The 21,801-nt window shown below is 41.3% G+C and overlaps 1 protein-coding gene across 1 annotated transcript in view; it reads right to left on the bottom strand.

Moving 5' to 3' along the window:
• FOXO3 (forkhead box O3) overlaps positions 1-21,801 on the bottom strand; it is a 119,081-nt gene that overhangs the window by 16,222 nt on the left and 81,058 nt on the right. The window contains exon 2 of the mRNA XM_023727630.1: positions 2,477-3,912. Coding sequence (XP_023583398.1) covers positions 2,512-3,912 — 1,401 coding nt within the window. The 3' untranslated portion in view covers positions 2,477-2,511. The remainder of the gene's footprint in view (positions 1-2,476; positions 3,913-21,801) is intronic.

The following is a 21,801-nucleotide window of genomic DNA, read 5'->3' as shown; positions in this document are numbered from 1 at the left end:
CCAAGGCAAAATGGATGTCCTAAACCCAAAAACCAGACTCCTTCAAAGCCCCCCACTGTCGTTAGGAACTTTCTTCTCTTGCTCTGTGGGCATATGGAGTAGTTTACTTTTAGGAAAGCTGGGTGACTTTTCATTTTTAACTGAAGAAATGTCTTCTCAAAACAAACTCCCCTCAAATATTCTTAGGGAAAGGTGACTAAATGACCCTAAGATTCCATTCCATCAAAAACAAACCCCATTGCCATTCAGTGAGATTACGACTCATAGCGACCCTACAGGACAGAGGAGAACTGTCCCATCTGGTTTCCAGGGGGCAGTTGGTGGATTCAAACTGCCAACCTGTTTGGTTAGCAGCTGTAGATCTTAACCACTGTGCCACCAGGGCTCTAAGGGCATAATAATGAAATGCATTATCCCAAAACAAGTTATTTATTATCATCAAAATAACAGTTCATCAAATAAATAATAATAATAAAAACCTAAGTATTTAAATCTCCCTGAAGATTATTATTTAATCTTTAGAATTACACATTCACAGGACAGGTCTATTCAACTAAAAGAGAAACCTACACTTGAAAAATCAAACAAAAACTGATAGTATATTTTCTTCTGAACTCATTCTTTTCAGTGAACTTGAAAGTGGCCTCCTTAAAACTATACCAAAATTAAAACTTACTTGTATCTTTGGAAGCCACAATCACATGCCTCTTCTTAAAGGAAGACAAATCATTTATTCTTCTAAAAACCAAATACCTAAATTTCTCAAGTCTCCAGTAGTCCCGGTATGGCATGGAAGTATTGTCACCCTATTTAGCTTCCATTACGTTCTTTTTACCACCTCAAGAGCTATGAAATGACTGAAAACAGATGTCTGAGTTCCAATAGGGGCCTTCTTATGCCTGGGAAAGTTGAGAAGCTTTAGCATTACAAGCCTCTCCACATTTCCCTTTCTACAACCCTTGAGCTGGAGTGAGCACACCACAGGAGACCCTTGTAATTCCTTTACCATGGCAGAGGGTTAAACAAGGCTCAGGTTTTTATGGCTTTGAATTCCATTTCTCTTTTACACCATTTAAAGTAGGGTGTAAGTATCCTGCTGGGATGACAAAAAAAAAAAAAAGAGTCAGGGCACAGAACAGAGCACTTTAATATAGGGGTTCCTGCGGGGTACAATCCTGTTAGCAGAAGACCCTAGTGTTCATCTTAGATCTTGAGGAGGAAAGTTGCAGGGCAAACTTGTCTACATCTGTTACACTGGCTCCAGTTCAGAATACTTCTCATTTTTTGGCACCTTAAGAAAATTAGGAAGAACTATTCTGATTCATTCAAGCCGCCCAAGAAATACGGATTCTGAGTCCAGCTGTGTGACCTCGGGCAAACTACTTAACCTCTCTGGACTCCCTGTTTGTTCATCCGTCAGGTCAGTATGTTTACCTCATTCCACTGTGCATATTTCAGCCCACAGCACTATCACGCACTTTAGATTCTGAGAACAACCCTGTGAAATAACAGGGGCTATTGTCCTCATTTTAGAAAACTGGAAATTGAGGCTCAAAGGTTAAGTAACACACCTAAGATAACTGTCAGAAAGCGGTGGAGGTGGGGATGAACCCTCAATTCCAGATTCCAGTCAAATGCTTTTCTTAACCATATCACACTGCCTGATCTTTCTGTTTCCAACAGTATTAGAATGTCACCATTTTCATCACTATCACCATTCACAATCCATCTCACTCTGTGTTTGGAATGTGACATCATTCATAGGTTAGGGAACAAAGAGAAGCACATGAATGAGTGCTTCCTATATAAAAACTTCTGTTTTCAACTTAGCTCTTTTGCTCTTTTAAATGCTTATATCCTGAGCCCTAACTAATAGAGATGCTTAGTACTATAATGAAGAATAACAGATCTTGCTTCTGGTGGAAATACTCATATACGAAAGAGTTCAGAATACATAATTAGAAGTGCCTGCTGCAAGTCATCACTGGAAAAAAAAAAAGATGAAGAAACCATAACACTGAAGATTGACAAGCTGGTCTAAGAAAGTCCTCTGCCTGGGGTCCTTCATCTTGAAGTGTGTGTGACCTAAGCTTCCTTTCTTCCCATTCCCTTCTACTCTCATCCATATATCAAGTAGGGGTACCCGTGTCAAAGGTCAGTGAGGATGACTGGATGAATAGAAGAATAAAATCTCTTAATGCATGCAAGTGTGTTCTTTTTACTGGCAGTAAATCTCTTGAGCTGTCGGCAAACTGTGGGAGGGGCACCTGACAGCCCTAGTTGGTTTGCAGGTAAAACTTTGAGACGAACTGGTTGGGAGCCATGTTACTATGCACCACTGCTGCCATGGTTCTCAATTTCTCAATGTGGAATAAAGTTCAAAGCAAATAAAAGGTAACACATAATCCTTACACACACAATACCCTCAACATTATCCCCACTTTGTTATTATTATGCTATAGAGTTGAGTACTGACCTGCTTTGCCCACTTCCCCTTTCCTCAGTGATCATTCAGCCTGGCACCCAGCTCTGAGATGAGGCCTGCTTAGCACCAGTGAAGTTCCCCACGTTCAAACCAACAACGTTCTGTGTGGAGATGAGGGAATCAAAGTTAAAATCCAACCCATCAGCATCCATGAGTTCACTACGGATAATGGACTCCATGTCACATTCCAAGCTCCCGTTGAACATGTCGAGGTCTAAATCGCTGGGGAACTTGTCATGGCCCATAACGGGAAGGTTTGCACTAGTTGAGTACAAGGAGGAGCCTGAGAGAGAGTCCGAGAGGGTTTGCATAGACTGGCTGACAGGAGACTGCTGCTGGTGTTTGGCTGACCCAAGGCTGCTGGAGTCACTCAAGCCCATGTTGCTGACAGAATTTGACAAGGCACGGCTGCCACCAAGAGCGCCCTGCGTTTGGTGCTGGTGGTGGAGCAAGTTCTGATTGACCAAACTCCCCTGGTTGGGCTGGGCAGCAAAGGACATCATGGGATCATTGTGAAGCATCACGTTCCGGCGCGAGTTCTGGGCAGACACAGCAGTGCTGGCCTGAGACATCAAGGGGTCCGACTGGGTCATCATGACATCGCTGTGGCTGAGCGAGTCCGAAGTCAGCAGGTCCTGGAGTGTCTGGTTGCTATAGTGTGACATGGAAGAGAAAGTGGCTGGCTTGTTCTCTTGGATGGTTTGCATGGGAGACTGGCGTAGGGAGTTCAGAGACGGAGGTCCAAACACCGTGCTGTTAAAGGAGCTGGTTGGAGAACCCAGGCCGGAGCCCTTGGTGGTGTACGGGAAGCTGGAGCTCCGCTGCATGAGTCCCCCAGTGGGTGATGACTGGGATGACGGGAGCGTGATGTTGTCCAGCAGGTCATCCATGAGATTGTCAGCCAGCCCATCATTCAGATTCATGGTGCCTGCCATGTCGGTCAGCCGTGGCAGCTCTACAGTGCATGGCTTGCTTACAGGGGGTGAAAGGCTGGCTGAGCTGCTGTAGAGCATGGGGGAGAGAGGCGCGTCATCGTCCTGGACATCATCCAACTCTGTGCTTGCCAGGATGGGTGACAGGCGGCCGCTCACCGTGCTGGCATTAGAATTGGTGCGTGAGCGGAAGTCTGTCCATGCATCCAGCTCATCACTGCTGCGTGAGGTGGGGCTGCCAGGCCACTTGGAGAGCTGGGAGGGACTGTCATCTGCTGACTCAGGGGCTGTCTGCAGGGCTGCCTTCTTCTTGGCTGCACGGCCACGGCTCTTGGTGTACTTGTTGCTGTTGTCCATGGATACTGCCCGTCGCCGGGGTGCCTTCCCGCTCTTCCCCCCATCAGGGTTGATGATCCACCAAGAACTCTTGCCAGTCCCCTCATTCTGGACCCGCATGAACCGACTGTGCAGTGACAAGTTATGCCGGATAGAGTTCTGTAGAGACAGAAGAGAAAACGCAGACTGTAAGCTAGGATGGTCCAAAACTGAGCCCCAGAAGAAATGGTTACCCAAACTTCTCAATTTTTTAAAACCTCCTTAACTTCAAAGGCTTAAAAAAAAAAAAAAAAAAAAGACAAACACCTGCATCACCTTCCTTGGCTTGGCATTAAATGACAACAGGTTAAATGGCAAATTTCATATCTAGGAGGTGAGAGATGGTTTCATATCCAGGACGTGCTGGGAATGCGTTAAGTTCATCAACATTGTGTTTAGCTGTTTTTCCAAAATTCCTACGTTTTGGTGTCCTTTCTATAATTATATTTCCTGTATTGAAGTTCACACTTGTAATTTATTACCATACCAGTCCTTCCCCTGCACTTTGCAACAAACCTCCCTGGCTCTCTAAAGATAATTAATCACCTGGGGGTCTATTTTACTCTCTTATGGTCCCCAGCTCCAATAATATTGAGGCAGTTTCTACCCCTCTCTAACCACTTCTATGAACTCAGAACTGGTGTTAATTTTTACCTATCCTTGCTATGTCTCCATCACCTCCTGCTACAATTTCACATCTTAGTATACAACATTTAGCAGACAGAAGAATGGCAGAATAGGATTTGCTGGGTTGAAAAGAAAAGTAGGCAAATTTCCCATAGAGAAAAATTCAAAATGATTTATACAGATACCCCTCCAAGGCACTGGGGCATAACTCCCCACCCCTTAAACATGGGCTGCGAATAGTGTTCTCCTTCCAAAGAGATAGTTTAGAAAAGGAGGAAAAAAATAATTTTACAGTGGAGAAATCTGACAAGTACTACCTCAGCCAGGTGACCAAGATCAACATTAACAGTGGTAAGTCATACTGAATCTATGTACCCTTGATATGATGTGATAAAAATGGCACCTCCCTCTGTAGTCTTCCTTCTAAAACCCAGTCTTACCATGAGAAAAACACCAGACAAATCCCAACTAAGGGACATTCTACAAAATACCTGTCCAGTACTCTTCAGAAGTGTTAAGGTCATCGAAAACTAGGAAGGTCTGAGAAACTAATGCAGTCAAGAGGAGCCTAAGGAAGTATGGCATCTAAATGTAATGTGGTATCCTGAATGGGATCCTGACAGAAAAAAGGACATTAGGTAACATGGAAATCTGAATAAAGTATGGACTTTAGCTAATAATAATGCCTCAATATTGGTTCACTATTGGTTCATCAGCTGTGACAAATGTACCAAATCAATTATTGCTGTTGTCAGGTGCCGTCAAGTTCGTTCCGATTCATAGTGACCCTGTGTACAACAGAACAAAACACTGCCCAGTCCTGTGCCATTCTCATAATGGTTGCTATGTTTGAGCCCATTGTTGCAGCCACTGTGTCCATCCACCTCTTGGAGTATACGGGAACTCTATCTACTATCTTTTAAACTTATCTGTAAATCTAAAACAATTTTAAAATAAAAAATTATTGTATTTTTTTTTTAAATGTTGTTGTTGTCAGTTGCTGTTGAGTTGATTCCAACTCATGGTGACCACATGAGTAGTAGAGCAAAATATCCTCAAAACCCTAATGACTGTGCCCATCTTGCAGGAATCCTCCTCCTGCCTTGGTAGATAAGCCCAGCTGACAGGGATGACCCAGAGTCAGCTCTGTCTCTGCCACTGACTAACCCTGTGACCTTGAAGAAATCATTTCATCTGTCTGCAACAGCTTCAGTTTCCATCTTCATTATGGTCATAATAATATCCAAACCATCGCTTCCTGACAGGGATGATGTAAGGATGACATATGATAATATACTTCAGAAGCCCGACACACCATCAAGCCAAGGTTTTTATCATTGCTATTATAAAGCATAGAGTCCATGGTGGAGAGGGCTCACAGCCTGGTTCAGGCTCATCCTAATTTGCAAAATGTCTCATATGCAGTCAAAGAGAGGAGTTGATGGTATACTCCACATCTGGGTTAGCACCTGCAGGCCACATGAGTTTTATTTGCAAGTTAAAGATAAAAGACATTGTCTGATGTTGCAAATCAAATATAAACAATCCTAAGTTATCATAATTTCTTAAAAATTGGCAATCACCAACTATATTTATATAGAAGATACAAATACATGTGTTCTACCAGAATGTTTTTAAACCACAGAAAGTCATGTGATTTTACTATTTATGTAAATAATCCAAAATACTCAAACTGTTTCCCATGTATGTTCCCAGGCAAGAAGGGACTGCAGTTCAGGCTGGGCAATGAGCACTGGCAACTATGGGTCATCAGTCGATATCTTGGCATTTCTATGACTGCAATAAAGACGCATTTAAGAGAAGAAAACAGGCAACATGCTGAGTATCTGAAGAAACAAATGTTGCCCGGGAGACTATATATTCTGCCTCCCTTTTACTCTTATGGTTTCTAAAAGAATAATGGCATCTCTATTAATGGTTCAGAAATTACATTTCTTTAAAAAGAAACCACTTTCTCTTTGTGAAATAGGTATGAAGCATGCTCTTAAAACTTACTCTTTAGGGTTCAAAAAGCAGGCAAGTGCAAGATGATTCAACTAATGAGTACCCAGATGATCAGATATATTAAATAAAAATTTAAACTCACGCTTCTTGGTGAAAAAACAGGGAGGTCCTGAGGGTACGTTGGGGCAATGTGGGCACTAACTTCAACTCCCCCACCCTAGCCAGGCCCCTTTGCTCTGGATTCTGGAAAGAGTTCACACCAACATCAAGAATTAACGAAAACAACCAGCCAGAAGTATCCAGGTATTCCTCTCCCGCACCCCCTTTAAAAAACATTAAGGCAGCAATATTTTTTAAAATGTATTTTTAGTTTCACCAATTCCATACCAACTGAGAAAAAGAATGAAACACTTTACAGAACTCCAAAATGCCCTATATGGATTTTCTAATGGCAAAGAATTGATGCCTTTGAGTTATCGTGTTGGTGAAGAATGCTGAATATACCACGGACTGCCAAAAGAACAAACAAATCTGTCTTAGGAGAAGTACAGCCAGAATGCACCTAAGAAGCGAGGATGGTGAGACTTCATCTCACATACTTTGGACATGTTACCAGGAGAGACCAGTCCCTGGAGAAGAATATCATGCTTGATAAGGCAGAGGGTCAGCGAAAAAGAGGAAGATCCTCAATGAGATGGATTGACATAGTGGCTGTAACAACAGTCTCAAGCATAAAAACCTTCATGAGGATGGTGCAGGACTGGGCAGTGTTTCATTCTGTTCTACACAGGGTTGCTATGAGTTGGAACCGACTCAATGGCACCTACCAACAATAATGACTATCTACTACTGTATTACTATTACTGTAACTCTAAACCCCAATAATGTATGTGTATATTTATTCAATTACAAACTACATTTGGAGACATAAGTTAAGCTTCTGCACAGGCATGTGGTAAAGGGTTAGAACACCCACATCTAGGACCAGAACCACAGAATGGGGAAAGATCATAGAGACTGCCTACCAGTTCAGGTCCCTAAGATAATGATCAGGGGTAGTAATTTGGTGGGTCTTTCCTATTAAAAAAAAAAAAAAATTAAAGAATTTTTAAAAGAAAGCCTGTCTTTTAGAAGAGGAAACCTGAAAGTGTAAGCTCACCCTATAGTACATGCTTGTACTCCTTTAGTTAGGTGGCTATCATAGCATTCTAAGGAAAGGACCAAACCAAACCAAACCCGACCCATTGTTGTCAAGTCAACTCATAGCGACCCTGTAGGACAGAGCAGAACTGCCCCACAGGGTTTCCAAGGCTGTAATCCTTACAGAAGCAACCTGCTTTCTCCTGTGGAGTGGTTGGTGGGTTCAAACTGCCGACCTTTCAGTTAGCAGCTGAGCACATACCCAATGCACTACTAGGGCTCCTCAAGGAGAGGACATTGGTAACTATACAAATCATGTTAACTACTCTCGGATTCTGAAACAAAATCCAACTTATTAAAGGAGTTTCAGTATCCAGCTTTTGCTCAACTCTCATTTTAGAGGTTATTTATGGCAGAATACATTCCCTGAGGCTTTTCCTGTTATCTTACTAGGACAACGCAAACAAAGACGGTGCTACCACCATCCTGGTAGTCCCTTCTATCTCAGCAGCCTTCTATCCATACAGGCTGGTCAGCCTTCCATTTATAAAATCCATAATCTGAAGGTGGGACATTGACAAATGCCGATAAATATGGCCCATCTATCTGCTTTCCCTCATTCTGCCAAGGTTTGACGTTAAGAATGTATTCTGTTGTTTTCCTCACAGGTCATGATTTAAATTACTAGCTTCTCTATCTAAATTTTGGTAAAGCAGGAAGGGTAGATAAATGCCAGGTAAAACAACCAAACTGCAATGTTTCCGCATACATTCCCTGATAACAAAGGTTAATGGTGATATGATTTCTGGAGAGACGTAGTAGAGGTTAAGGTTTTAAACCACCCCTCCCCCATCTCAATCTCAGAAACAAAGAAGTGCTATTTATTTATAAAAATAGACAAGCCAATTGTCAAATATTCTTATAATCTGTAGTTTAAGTTCTCTAAAAACCTTTTCATTCGGCTTTCTGAATTAGTTCTCAATGTATTCCCAATGCGTATTTTAAATTACAAAACTACCATTATAAATATTCTGTTTTCCCACTAATTTATATATCATCTTCCAAGATTTTACATTAGTTTGGGGATTAGGAGCTGAAGGTAAAGAGGGGAATGGTTTGATGGGACTAGCGCAATTTTTCTAATCACATCTAAATACATTTTGAACGATCCTGTGAGGTAGGCCAATGAACTAGGGTTGTGCTTTCCTTCAAGTCATGGCGAGAAGGTAAGTATCACCAACCTGGACTGCTACTATTAGAGCTCAGGCATTCTGTGATCAAGTTTACTTACTAAAGAAGTCAAGATGCTACTATGATCCCAACCCAAAGCCATGTGAATTGCTCTGATGAATTACAAGAGAGCAAACATCTCTAGGAAGAAACTTTAGCTTCAGGGGCAAATATACATGTTTTTTTGGCCCAAGCGTGGGCCCAAAGATTTAGAAAACCCTTAAAGCAACTCTATTGCAATGTGTCTAAAGAGAGAGCAGAGAGAATTCTCTCTATCTCATTTTTATTTCAATCTTTTCTTTTACAGAAGGATTTACACTGAAGCAAGCCCTGCACTGGGATAGAAACTCATTAGTGTTAGTTAATTAATAACAGAGCTGGCAAGCCTGTGCCTTGTATGAATCCAGCTGCGATCAGTGGCATAATCCTTCAGCTAGGCCCGTGCAGTAGGTGCACAAGGGAGGCAGCATGCTGGAATCCACATTTCACAGTCATGCGGACTGCACCTCATGGGCCACAGCCTAGAGATTGCTTGGCTTGGCCCTCTTGAAGAAATTAGCATAAAGATAACTGTACTTATCAGAATCTGGTAATTTTTTTTTCTTGCTATACTGAAGACAGTTTTCCACTACTAGATGCATTTCTTACTAATGCTAAAGTGTCCAGGTTCCCTACATACATGCCAATTGGTTGTGAAGGCAGAAAGGTACAAAACAGATTAGAGGTCATAGAGAAGCTGCCTCAAATGCAAAAGAATTCTACCAGTAACCTACAAAGTAGATAGTTCACACATGTAATTTAAAGTGGCCAAGGGAGGGAGGCGCAGGATGTTGAAAGAAAAGAGCACAGACTTTGATGTCAGCCAGGTCTGGGTTGGAATGCTGGCTCTGGCTACTTGTCATGTGACCTTGGGTAAGTTACTTAACCTCAGTTGCCCCTTTTGTAAAATGAGGGTAAGTATCCTCTCTGCCCAACTCTAGGATCTTTGGAAGATGAAATGAAATTATGCATGCAAAGTACTCAGCAGAGTGCCAAGCACAAAAGAAGTTCTCAACAACTGTTAGATCCCACTTACGGAAGCAGTGACATCACAAACGTTCACTTACTGTTTTCCAAGCATCATATACTTTAGGTCAAAAGGTGAGAGGGTGGCTTCTTCCAGTAAAACATTTCAAATATTAAAAAGAATTTCAAAGGTGCCAGTCAGGAATAACTGGTAATTTCTTAACTGTCGCTACCGTACGTCTGCTTCAGCCCTTCCAAACCATGTTTACCTTGTGGAGACTGTCCACCAACCCAGACACCAGCTGCATGTGCTTCCCCTGGAACACAGAGAGGTTTTTGTCTGGAAGCAACATGTGGTATCAATTTATCTTTCTCAGCAACAGCAACAAGGAATCCACTCACTTTAAAAATAAAAAGGGAGTTGTGTAATTTAACTCTTAAAGCCCCTGCCTTTTTTTTTTTTTTTTTTTTTAAGACAATCCCTCCTCCTCTTTTTTTTCTTGCTATCTCAAGAGCAATAAAATGAGTTATGGCTGTCAACTCCCAAGCCCACTACTCCCCACCACGCAGACTGCAGAAGTCTCCCAGGTCTTCTCAAGGGATTCTAGTGAGGGACGATCTGCAAAGGACCACCTTAAAATACAGCACTCATGATCTGTACAGGATCAGCATTTCAGGGAGGTCTCACTGCTTGAGTTGTAGGCACTGATCATTCTGAAGGAGGCTGCCAAATGCCTGGATACTAATATAGGCACCTGCTGAACTGCATATGATAAAGGTCCCATGAAAAGCCCAATGGAAGTCATGAGTCATTGGGAGACTCAGGGTTGGGTATGCCACAGCAGGGCAATGCAAAGATACAGCTTCAGGAGCAGGCCCTGGAAGCTGCCTTTTGATTTATAATGATAAGCTCTTTCAAAGGCAGCTCTTTAGAGTAGGCCCTTGATTTCTCTAGTTGTTCTTAACCCTGGCTAGGCATTAGAATCATCTTAGAGAGACTTTAAACACACCTACTCCTAGAAATTCTGATTCAACTGGTATGGAGTAAAGCTTGGATACATGTACATTTTTAAAGCTCCCCAGATTATTCTAATGTGCAGTCAGGGCTGAGAACCACTGGGATTTCCATCTTACTGAGAATCTGATTCCCAGCTAATGATTTTTGGTCTTCCCAGGTCTGGTTGCACAGCATAGTGATGTCCTTTTACTCCAAGTTTCCACCATTTAGAAGATAAGGATGTGAACTGGGATCACAGATTAAAGCCATGATTAGATGTGCAGACTAAAATGGAGAGTTACAGCAATTTTTCAGAGAATTGAGGTCTAGATCTGCTTTAAAAAAATAAAAAATGGTGATGGGAGGGGGTGATCTTATACTGCCTTGGGACAGTCATCTCATTCTCCCTGTGATGCTTGTCCACCCAGCATGGATAGGTACACACAAAAAAGAGGGTACATGGACTTTCACAAAAATAAGACTTAAGTCAGGCTGAAGAAGGGATGGGGCAGTAGTTGATCCCTGTAATTTTCAGAAGCCTCCCTGAATTAGCATGCAATCTCACACAATCCCTGTAACAGACTCTCCTTTAGGCAATAAAACAGGTAGATTGGGTTAAAAAAAAAATTGAAAAAGTCATCCTTCAATCCTGAGGTACTTACTAGCTTCCAGTGCTGAGAATACAGAAAAGTATTACTGAACAAATTGCCCTGAGAACCAGAGTACATATTCAGATAGCCTCAAGAACGTTAATAACAAGTCCACACTCTACTTTTTATTCCTTGACAGTGCAAAACACTACATCATTACACTCAGTGCAAAGGTCCTTGGGTGGACACTGCAAAGGGCCAAGTAGTGCCACCACCTGAGAGGTGTGAGGGATGTTCTTTCTTAGATATTGTCAGAGTTTAGGTTTTAGCTGGCTTACTCTCTTCCACTAGATTTTATCTACTTTGGGGCTAACTTATCATTGTTCAAAAGCAAGTACAGAAAATATCACAGCATAAAACAGACTTCAAATTAGAAAAGGTTATTATTTCTACGTGTATACAGTACCAGCTATAATAGTCAAACAAGCCTTTAAGACTGAAAATGTAAGCTTTCATATAAAGAATTGCATTATAATCAAAACTGATCTGCAAGATGAGTTCCACTCAGTCTTATCTAAAACTCTAAAAGTTCAAATCATTAAGGGACTTAAAAAAAAAAGATGACGTTCTAAAAGTAAATATTTTCGGGAACTTGGCTGAAGGATTAAATTTCCAGTTAGAAACAAGATTTCCCGTTAAATTTGCTGATAATAATCCCCCACCCAGAGAGACCTTCTTCGGAAATTAACATTTGTTTTAAGTTTTCATGCAGTAAGCAAGTGACAGGCTTTGGTCCCTCACTAGGAGGAGTGAGAAAATAATAATAATCTGGTGATCAGAATAATAAATCCATTTCCCAACCAAGCAAAGTGAGAAACATGAGGGTCTCCTAGTGGAGGAAGGGCTGGGCAGTTTATCCTACCCGCAGTTGAAAAAGAAATCCTAGATAGGTAGAAAGTTCTCTTAAATAGCACTGAGAAAGATGGCGACCACTATATTGCAGGCAGTTTTGTTGCATTTTCTAGTGTGGATTTCATTTTCATACTAATTTTTTTTTTTTTTTCCATTTAGCAATCTTCTTTTCAAGCTCTTCCACAGCTGTTTCTGCTCTTGGAGGGCAAGAGGGAACATTCCATTCCTCACAGCCAAACCTGCACTTCCGGCACACAGAGAACCCTGGCAGCCTTGCAGCCTCTGCCCACACCCACTCCCTGCAGCACCCTGCCCCTCCCCCCAGCCCTCCTACTTCCAACCTCACAGCCTCCTCCCAACAGACTGAGGAAGAAGCAGCTAAGCACATGAAGACGGGAATGATAGCCCCCAGAAAGCAGGTTAAAGTTGCAGTGTTTGACCACCTCTGTTCTCTCCGAGCTTCTCCCCCAATGTGACTGTATCCGTTTCCCTTTCCCACACAGGGCTGAGCAAAATACATGCTACTTCAATCCTTTTTAAGTCTGTGCACAGCAAGCCATATAACATGCATGCTTCAAAGGGTTAAAAGCCAGGAAGTTCTAGAACGCTCTTGAAACTGACTCTGTACCGCAAAGTAGAACAGCAATAGTTTTATTATTAACAGAATTTTCATTTAGACTAAGATAAATAAACACGTAAGGTTTTCCAGTTTGAAAACTTACTGTGGGTGGGAATGGAGAGAATAAAAGGGCACTGGAAATACACGTCCAGAATTCCAGAACACATCAAAGAGTTTTAGAATCCTTTTCATGGCATTAGAAAAGTGTTCAGGGCAGGAAGCTCAGTAAAAAGTAGTAACTAGGGAAGATGGGGAGGACTATGAAATCCATCTTCTAACCAGCAGCCCTGACTTTACAGTGAAAGAAACTGAAGACCAAAGAGGTACAGCCTAGTACCTGAATTCAATCAGCCAACCAAGATGTGGCAGTTTGCTTCCATACAGATTTACAGCCTTGGAAACCCTTTAGGGCAGTTCTATTTTGTCCTATAGGGTTGCTATGAACTGGAATTGGCTTGAGGGCAAGGGGTTTGGGTTTTTGGAATAAGGAGCAGCAGAATAATACCACCCAGGGACAGAACATAGTCCCAGTGCCTGGATTACCGCACCAACTGAAGGGATAAAGTGCAGGGAGTACAAGGATAGAGAATTCATTCACACCTGCCTTCCTCACTTTTTTCCTTCCTCCTTTCCTTCTTCTATCCATTCATCCATTCACCCAGCCACCCATCTGACTTCAGTCTGCCTTGTTTTATAACCTGAGGAATAGTTATGTCTCCAGTAATGCATAGTGAGCTCTTTAAAACCAGGAACCATGGCTTACTACAGTTTAGCACCTAGCATGAGTCCTGGTACATCCAAAACCAAACCTGTTGCCGCCGAGTCGATTCTGACGCATAGCGACCCAATAGGACAGAGCAGAACTGCCCCAATAGGGTTTCCAAGGAGCGGCTGGTGGATTCAAACTGCTGACCTTTTGGTTAGCAGCCGCAGCTCTTAACCAGTGCACCACCAGGGCTCTGCAGTAGGTAGTAAAAATTTTTTTGCTTAATCAATTAACTGGTTGGGTGGGGGCAGGCGTTACAAAACAGACTTGAATTATACTTTAAAAATAGGATGCAATAAAACATGAGACCAATGAGGTATCCTCATATGAGTGAAAATGAAAGTAAGGTTCTACTGTAAAATCTGAAGTAGTGTCTAAATTTTCTTAAACTTGACAAGTCTCACCCTTGGGTATTAATTTCAACAAACAACCCAGTTTTCAAAAACACCATGACACAGTCTAAAAAGAAGGCTTAAGGTTCTCTATAATAAGCAGCAGGGGTGTTAAGAAGGGCAAAATGATAATATGTGGGCTACTCAGTGAGCAGGGGCTTGGCAGAACCGGGCATCTCAGGTCCATCCAGGCTGCAGAGCTGACTCCCTATCTGTCTTGAGATGCCAAGGGTCCTGCTGAGTACTGGGTAATGTGATTGGCTCAGAGGCACAGTCAATACCACAGTTCTAAGTCTCCTCCAAGCAAGCACACAAGTAAAAAGGGAAATGCAAAATAGAGTCTATTCCACCTGCAATCTGAAGGAAATGAATGTATGTGGTGCCTACCAGGGCGAGTACAGTCTGTGCTTGACAAATCTTATTTTATTTTCACAGTAAGTGTGTCAGGAGGAAACCAAAGTGCAGAAAGGCTAAGTAACCTGTCTAATAGGCTGTGGTGCTAGAAATGAAGACTGAGGCTAACTCCAAAAGCAAAGCTCTCACCACTTCACTGTGCTTCTCTCTGAAATCACCCCCCTCCTTGAGGAGGGAGTACATTAATACGTGACCAGGAAACATGAAGCCTTATAACTCCAAAACCTTATGAATGAATCAAATAGTCCCATCTGTAAGTTTCTGCACATGGTTCCTAGGATTATGAAAAAGAGGAGAAAGGTGGAAAATAACAAGTCATGAAGCAAGCCCTGTTGGAACCAGATATGCCAATCTGTAGATTTGTTTTAGAAATGATGTCTTTTTTTCCCTCAGACATACCACAAAGGGGACACTAGTGGCATGTCCTAACCTGATCTAAGATCACCACTTTTAGGGAGTGACCAAACATGATTACAGACACAAACTGTTAAGTATCCAGGCCTTCCTTGGTGGGTTCTGTGCTTGGGGAGAATTAACCTGTGACTGAGTGAAGCCAGTATTACCTGGCTCACTCTGGCAGGCCTATTTGGGGCCTCAAACAGCTGGCACCATGCTTCAGATCCCCAAGCCAGAGACATCAGGCAAATGTCTGCTATTGCTGTGTACCTTGCTAATATAAGGCTTAATTTGAAACAGGGACTCAGTTCTATACTATTTAAAACATGTAATTAGTTTATTATTGAGCCAGAAAAGATTTAGCTTGCTTTAAAACTATGTGAATTTTAAAATATGATGCCTTTTGCTTGCCAACTAACAACATGTTCAGGATGCTTCTGTTTAACCTCAGTCAAAAACTCTGGTAGAAAACTGCTTCAAGGTTGGATATGCATGCTATTTTATTATTTGTCTGCTGGCACCAAAACCTGCAGAAACAGAAATCACTGACAATGCAAGCACATTAAAGGGATGGATGTGGAGGTGCTGAGTGGGTGAGCTAAACAGCTTGAGAGTTTGACATCTGAAATTCATGAAAACTGCTTTCCTGTTTTAGTTTACAATCTTTTCCTTCACATGAAATTCACTGGCTTTAGAAGCATCACACATACAAACACAACTGTTTCCAGCTCTTCAGATGTTATGGCTCAGAAAAACAGTTCTTTTTTGTCCTGTTATTTTAAGAGCAGCGCATTTCTTTTTGGTAGAGTTACTTTTCTGAAATATATGCCAACATGTGGGCACAGTCACATAGCTACACACAGGCGCACACCTTGGACAGACTGGGAGGGGATGAGGCACATTTTTCAGTTAAAAAGGAAAAAGCTTGAACTGGTATTTACAAAACAGACAAATGTACACGCATTTGAAAGCAGGTATCTTCCAAGCATCAGTGTCGTTATTCTAATAGTCTCCATAAATCAAGGTGTGACTGGGGAAAGAAGCAGAGAAAAAGTCAATGCCAAGTAACTGAATAGTCATCCCTCGGTATCCGAGAGGGATTGGTTCCAGGACCCTCGCAGCATCCAGGGATACTCAAGTCACTTATATAAAATGGTGTAGTATTTACATATAACCCACGCATACGTTAAATCATTTCTAGATTACTTATAATACCTAATACAACGTGCTATGTAAATAGTTATTCAGTACTGTATTGTTTAGAGAATAATGACAAGACTTGAGGTGAACAAGGCCCAAACAACCAGTGCTGGAGAGAGGATCTGTGAAACGGTGGGAGGTTACAGCAAGGTATGCTTACACATCACTTCATTTGCGTGGATTCAGCCTAGTGCTGGGCACGCAGCTAATTCAAGTTTTACTTTTCGGAAATTTCTTCTTTTTTTTCCCAAATACTATTGATCAGCGGGTAGTTGAATCCACAATGCGGAACCTCTGGATATGGAGGTCCAACTGTATCTCATGTTGGCCACTGTAAACAAAACAACCAGTGGACTTTTCCTTATGAGAATAAAGAGTACAACACAGTCAATTCTGCAAAATGAGTCATGTTTACAAGTGTATCTTTCTCTTCTGCACTCCACTGAAGTTCTAATAAGGAGCCTCCTGAAGAAGTGCTTTCTCTACTCTCCAACTTTATATCTGCATATACAGTATTTCACTGTACTGATTTTGCAAGATTTTTCCTTGTTTAAAACTTCAGGATGCAAAAGTGGCTGATGACCAATATGATGATATTGCTGAATGCTGAGAGGATCAACCACTTATTCCAGGACACTCCTGTGTGCCAATTATACACAGATGACCACTAGACACCTGAGAAGTCCACATAAAATGATCAAATAAGGAAACAAATCCCATGAGGTGTTTGGTTGTACATAAACAGCTTCTGCAGCTACACTTATTTTGGGGGGGGGGGGGTTGTTGTAAATATTATCTATCACACAACTTTTGCCAATTCAACTTTTTACAGGTGTACAACTTATTGATGGCAATTACATTAATCAGCTATGCAACCCTACTCTTAATCAATGTGATTTTTCCATCACTGTAAACCAAAACTCAGTTCTCTTTTAGCAGTAAACGTCCCCCCCTTTCAGTCCCTCCCTCCCACTCCTGGAAACCACTAATAAACTTTGGTCTCTAGATATTCGCCTGTTCTTGTCTTTTTATATAAGTGAATTTGATTTGGACGTTTAAGGCCATGGATTTTATGGGACATCCCAGCTAATTGGCCTAATAACATGTTTAGTGCTTCTGCTCTACACCTCCTAGTTCCTTGCATAGTGCCTAAGGTATTAAAAGCTTGCAAGCAACCATCAAAGGCACAACAATTGGTCTCTATTTGCCTGGAGCAACACAGGAAGAAAGAGGGTCAGGAATAGGAGGAGAAAATGGAATGTGTTACTAATATGCTCCATGAACAACTGCTTCCTTTGCCATGAGACCTGAAGAACTGGATGCTGCCCAGATACCATTAATGAACGTTTTGATCAAGATTCTATAGAAAAATCCTGATCAAAAGGGGTAAAACGCAAAACAGAATTTCAAATTCTTATGGAATCCAGATTTTCTGGAGCCATGAAGGCTGGATGAACCCCTGAAACTACTGCCCTAAGATAATCTTTAAACCTTAAACCAAAAATATCCCCTGAAATCTTCTTAAAAACCAAACAATAGTTTAGCTTAACTAGCAAAGAATGTCTGCCTTGAGCATTGTGTTGTTTTAAGATCTATCTATATGGAATCAAATGACAGCAGCAACTGGAAAGATGAGATAGAAACCTTAGGGGGCAGTGAGTTTAGTTAAAGGGGGAGGAACAACTCAGAAAAGGCGGGCAAGAATGGCTGCACAACTCAAAGAATGTAATCAATGTAGTGAATTGTGTATGTAGAAACTTGAATTGGTGTGTTTTTACTGTGTATATTCTCAACAACAGCAAAAAATAATTAACAAAATGTTTAGAACAAAAAAGTAATAATAAAGCATTTAATTACTGCAGCAAGTATTAAAAAAAAAAAAAAGATCAAATAAGGAAAGGAGGACATTTCCACTAATGAAAGAGCCAGCATTCATTTCATTTTTTTTTTTTAAATCCACAAAGCCCTTCAGATGCCCATGCATTAACTTAAAATCTAGGATGTCCCCAAATGTGCAAGTTAATGATAGCACTACTCCCTAAACTATGATAAATGAAGTCAGTTGAACGTAAACGGGATAAATCTGTTTTTCTAAAGGTCGTGAAGAAATGCAGTATTTCAGTATCAGTATGTACTAGACTCTAATCTCCTTCATTTACACTGCTAGCTAAGCATGAAAGCACTGAAGAAACTGGAAACACTAGCATTAGTAGTGTAATATCTATTGTTCCAAAGAGCAGGAGAGATTATATTAACTAACAAGGACTGTTGTCATTGTTGGTAGGTGTCACTCAGTTGGTTCCAACTCATAGCAACCCTACATACAACAGAATGAAACACTACCCAGTCCTGTGCCATCCTCACAATCATTGCTATGTTTGAGCCCATTGTTGCAGCCATTGTGTCAGTTCATCTTGTTAAGGATCTTCCCCTTTTTCGTTGACCCTCTACTTTACTAAGCATGATGTCCTTATCCAGGGACCGGTCCCTACTGATAACATGTTGAAAGTATGTATGAATAGCCACATAAAAAACTATAAAAGCTAAGCAGCCGAGCTCTTAAGCATTGTACTACCAGGGCTCTGAACATACAGTAGGAATAGAAAATTCCTGTAACTAGGTGTTTCAAGGGCTAAGGGAAATTAGGAGACAGTTCTTTCAGACCTTGTTTGTGGCTGGAGGAAACTTTAGGAGACAGAAAGGCCTAAGATAAAGAGGTTAGAGGGTGTGGTGAAGAGTTGGGGAGCAATCCCATTCCTCAACCAGCACATGTCACAGTGTTTCAGGACTCACTAGGTTCCCACACAGTAGCTGTCAGTGGTTCTAAAACCATTTCTGAGGACGAAGGACCCCTGGTCTTATAACTACCTCCCTGGTTGAGTCTGACTTAGTAGGTTTAGCCCTTAGGTTCTCTCTTCTCAACCACCTCATCATCTGGACCTCCTGAAATTTCCAATTCTTTCCCGAGTCAGGTTGTTCGTTTGCTAAAAGCAAACGTGTGTGGGCTCACAGCATGACCAGGTACTATGTCTCCCTCTAAGGCCTGACAAATCATTATACATGTGGGGGCCACTGAGATTAATTCCCGTTACATCAAGATAAAGGATGTTACATCAATATACTGGAATAGATGTTGCTATGCCATTTTCAGATTCAAAGGTAGCTTCAGGTAACACATTTTCAACTCTCTGTGACATTATGTGGAACAACATTACCCTATATTAGGTGTTTCTCCAGAAATAAGTTCATCAGGTTTTATTCAAACACAGTTATGACCTCAGCAGTCTTTCAAAGTAAGAGAAGCTGCTGAGTTCTAATATTAATTTGTGGACTAAAAGGGAATTGGGGTACCAGCTTCTTACAAGGTTAACAAATCCATTTGGGAAGACGTCTCTCCATGGTCTCTCCCATTTCTGCATGTGTTGCAAGCAAAGCATTAGTGGCCTTTTGTTCTAGACTATCTTTCAAGGATGTCTGCATAGTGAAGAGCCTTGAAAGATATGGTGTCTCCCTCCAGAGCAAAGGGTTACTTACTGTCTATTACAAAAGACTTAGGACCCCTAAACTTAGGGTTCCTCACATGTAACACAACACATTGCATGTTCAGGCATCAACCTGGGCCATCCGTGTTGTCCCTGTGGGACTTGGGGGCAAGGAAAGGACTGAAATAAAATATGCTGTTGCTCATGCTTCTTGCTGTGTCATGAATGAGTAATAAACTCCTTTGTATCTGACCCAGTAGTCTCGTGTCTTCTGCCAGCACCCATGAAACTGTAGCAGGCTAACTTGTTAGCTTGCTAGTAGGTAAGAATCTGACCCTTGCCGTTCTTGACGGTCTATTTCTTTAGCTTATGAGCTGCTGGTATTTTCTTAGCTGCAAAAGATGAAACTTGAGCAGTTTATCTCTAAGCAACTTTATTCTCTCTCCCTACACAAATGAGAAGGCACAGAAGATAATGGGATGAAGAAAGAAGATGGGGCCACAAGCAAGAAAGGCAGAGATACACAGCTCTGGCATTTTGAATGTTCTGACATGGTTCTGCTGAAGACCCATAAAAATTTCCGACAATAAACCACTAATAAAAGGGGAAGGGTGGGGAAAAAAAGTGAGAAGGTCCCCAGATAGGCCATTTTGTAGCATTTCATCTGCATCAGTCTCCATCTTTTTCAGATGTTGCTCAATGCTGTGGTTTGCTTATAAAGAGTAGCTCAGAGTCAGGAGCAAGTTTAAGTTTGTTTCTTTCTACCTGTGTCTTCTACCAGGCCCAAGAGCAGACCATGTACGTCCACTCTTCCCCAACTCCCTCATAACCAGGCTGCTCCACCTCATGGTAGTCCTTACAGTACTAAGATTTGCAGGGTCCAGGTCTCCATTATGAAGCCCAGGGCCATTCTCAGAGGGAAATTTCTCCCCAGTTCCCTTGACTTGTCTATAGGCTCCCTTCAATTTAACATTGGTGAAAATGCTTTCAGCTCTTTCTCCTCACCACAGTGATTTTGTTGTAATGTGTCCCTCCCTCCTTTCATTTTAGCTCTCACACATAAGTTTTCTTCATTCCTCTGATAGTATTTAGCAGCTTTAAGCCTGCAAAAAGGAAAACTGACTAGGCAGTTCCTGTGAATCAAGAGAAAACACATGCACATACACATTTGCATACTCTTCAAGCTTGCCATGGGGGTTATTTTCTAGCTTATTAACTATGAACCAGGAGCCTTTACTATAAAATACAAAAAAATTACAAGATTTCATGCATTACACTTTTAACTACTAATTTAAGCCAGGCATGTTCTGATATAGAGGAAATTGGTATTTTCTTTTCTCTCCCCTTTCCTCTTGGATGATCTACTTCCATTCTTGGCAAATGAGGAGTATGTTTACCATAGTGTTCACATGCACCTACATGTCCAATGCCTCTGGAATGATACTGGATTGTTGCCACATGTCCAAATAATGTGCTCTTTGAGAAATAATTATCAATTAGAATGCTATAAAATGGGCCAGCAGTTCTATTCTGCTAACACTGTGTGATATTTTGGCTGCCAAACACAAGATGCTTTCTTTGGTTGCTTCTTACATGAATCAAAAAGTTACGTTAATTTGCTTGATGCTATTTGTGGACATGTATGGAAAAGAATGCAGACATTGAGGAGCAAATCAGGGTCAAGTAACTCCACTTTGGCAGCAGGTCACCAGCACAAGGCACTCCAGATACAAATATTACATAGGGGCCCCTGCCTGGGCTAGGTGGCAAGGGCTGCAGAAATAAACTATTAGCAACAACATGTGAGTAATCAATTTTTAGTACTTTCATTCTACAGTAGCTGCCAAAAGAATTTGGCAAAGCCATCATTTAAAAACACCAATTTGAGCTACAGTGAAGTATTCTTACTATAGTAAATAGGTATTAGCTTGTCTATCTAAATCTGTATATATAAGAGATCTAAAAATAGAAAAAAAAGGCTTAAAATTTAAATACCACTTGGACTAAAAAGTCCTAGCTTTTCTGTCCTTCTTTCTGGCAGCTTTCTTTTATATGGTACTATGTTACTGATGATAATTAAAATATTTCTTGCGGGAAAAAAGGTGCATAAAAATATGAAGAAGTCACTAAGATCATATCAGAAGTAACTGGGAAGAGTTAAATAACAAAAGAAAGCCCAGCCACATCTCTTTTTTTATATTAAAGATGTCTGGCACATGACAAACTCTCAATACATTTCCTTGAAAGGATAAATGAACTCCCCCCCTTATTTTC

Source organism: Trichechus manatus, unplaced genomic scaffold (assembly GCF_000243295.1).
Source record: "Trichechus manatus latirostris isolate Lorelei unplaced genomic scaffold, TriManLat1.0 scaffold00017, whole genome shotgun sequence".
NCBI classification, from domain to species: Eukaryota; Metazoa; Chordata; class Mammalia; order Sirenia; family Trichechidae; genus Trichechus; species Trichechus manatus.
The sequence above is the reverse complement of the archived record's forward strand: the minus strand, read 5'-3'. Positions and strand labels throughout refer to the sequence as shown.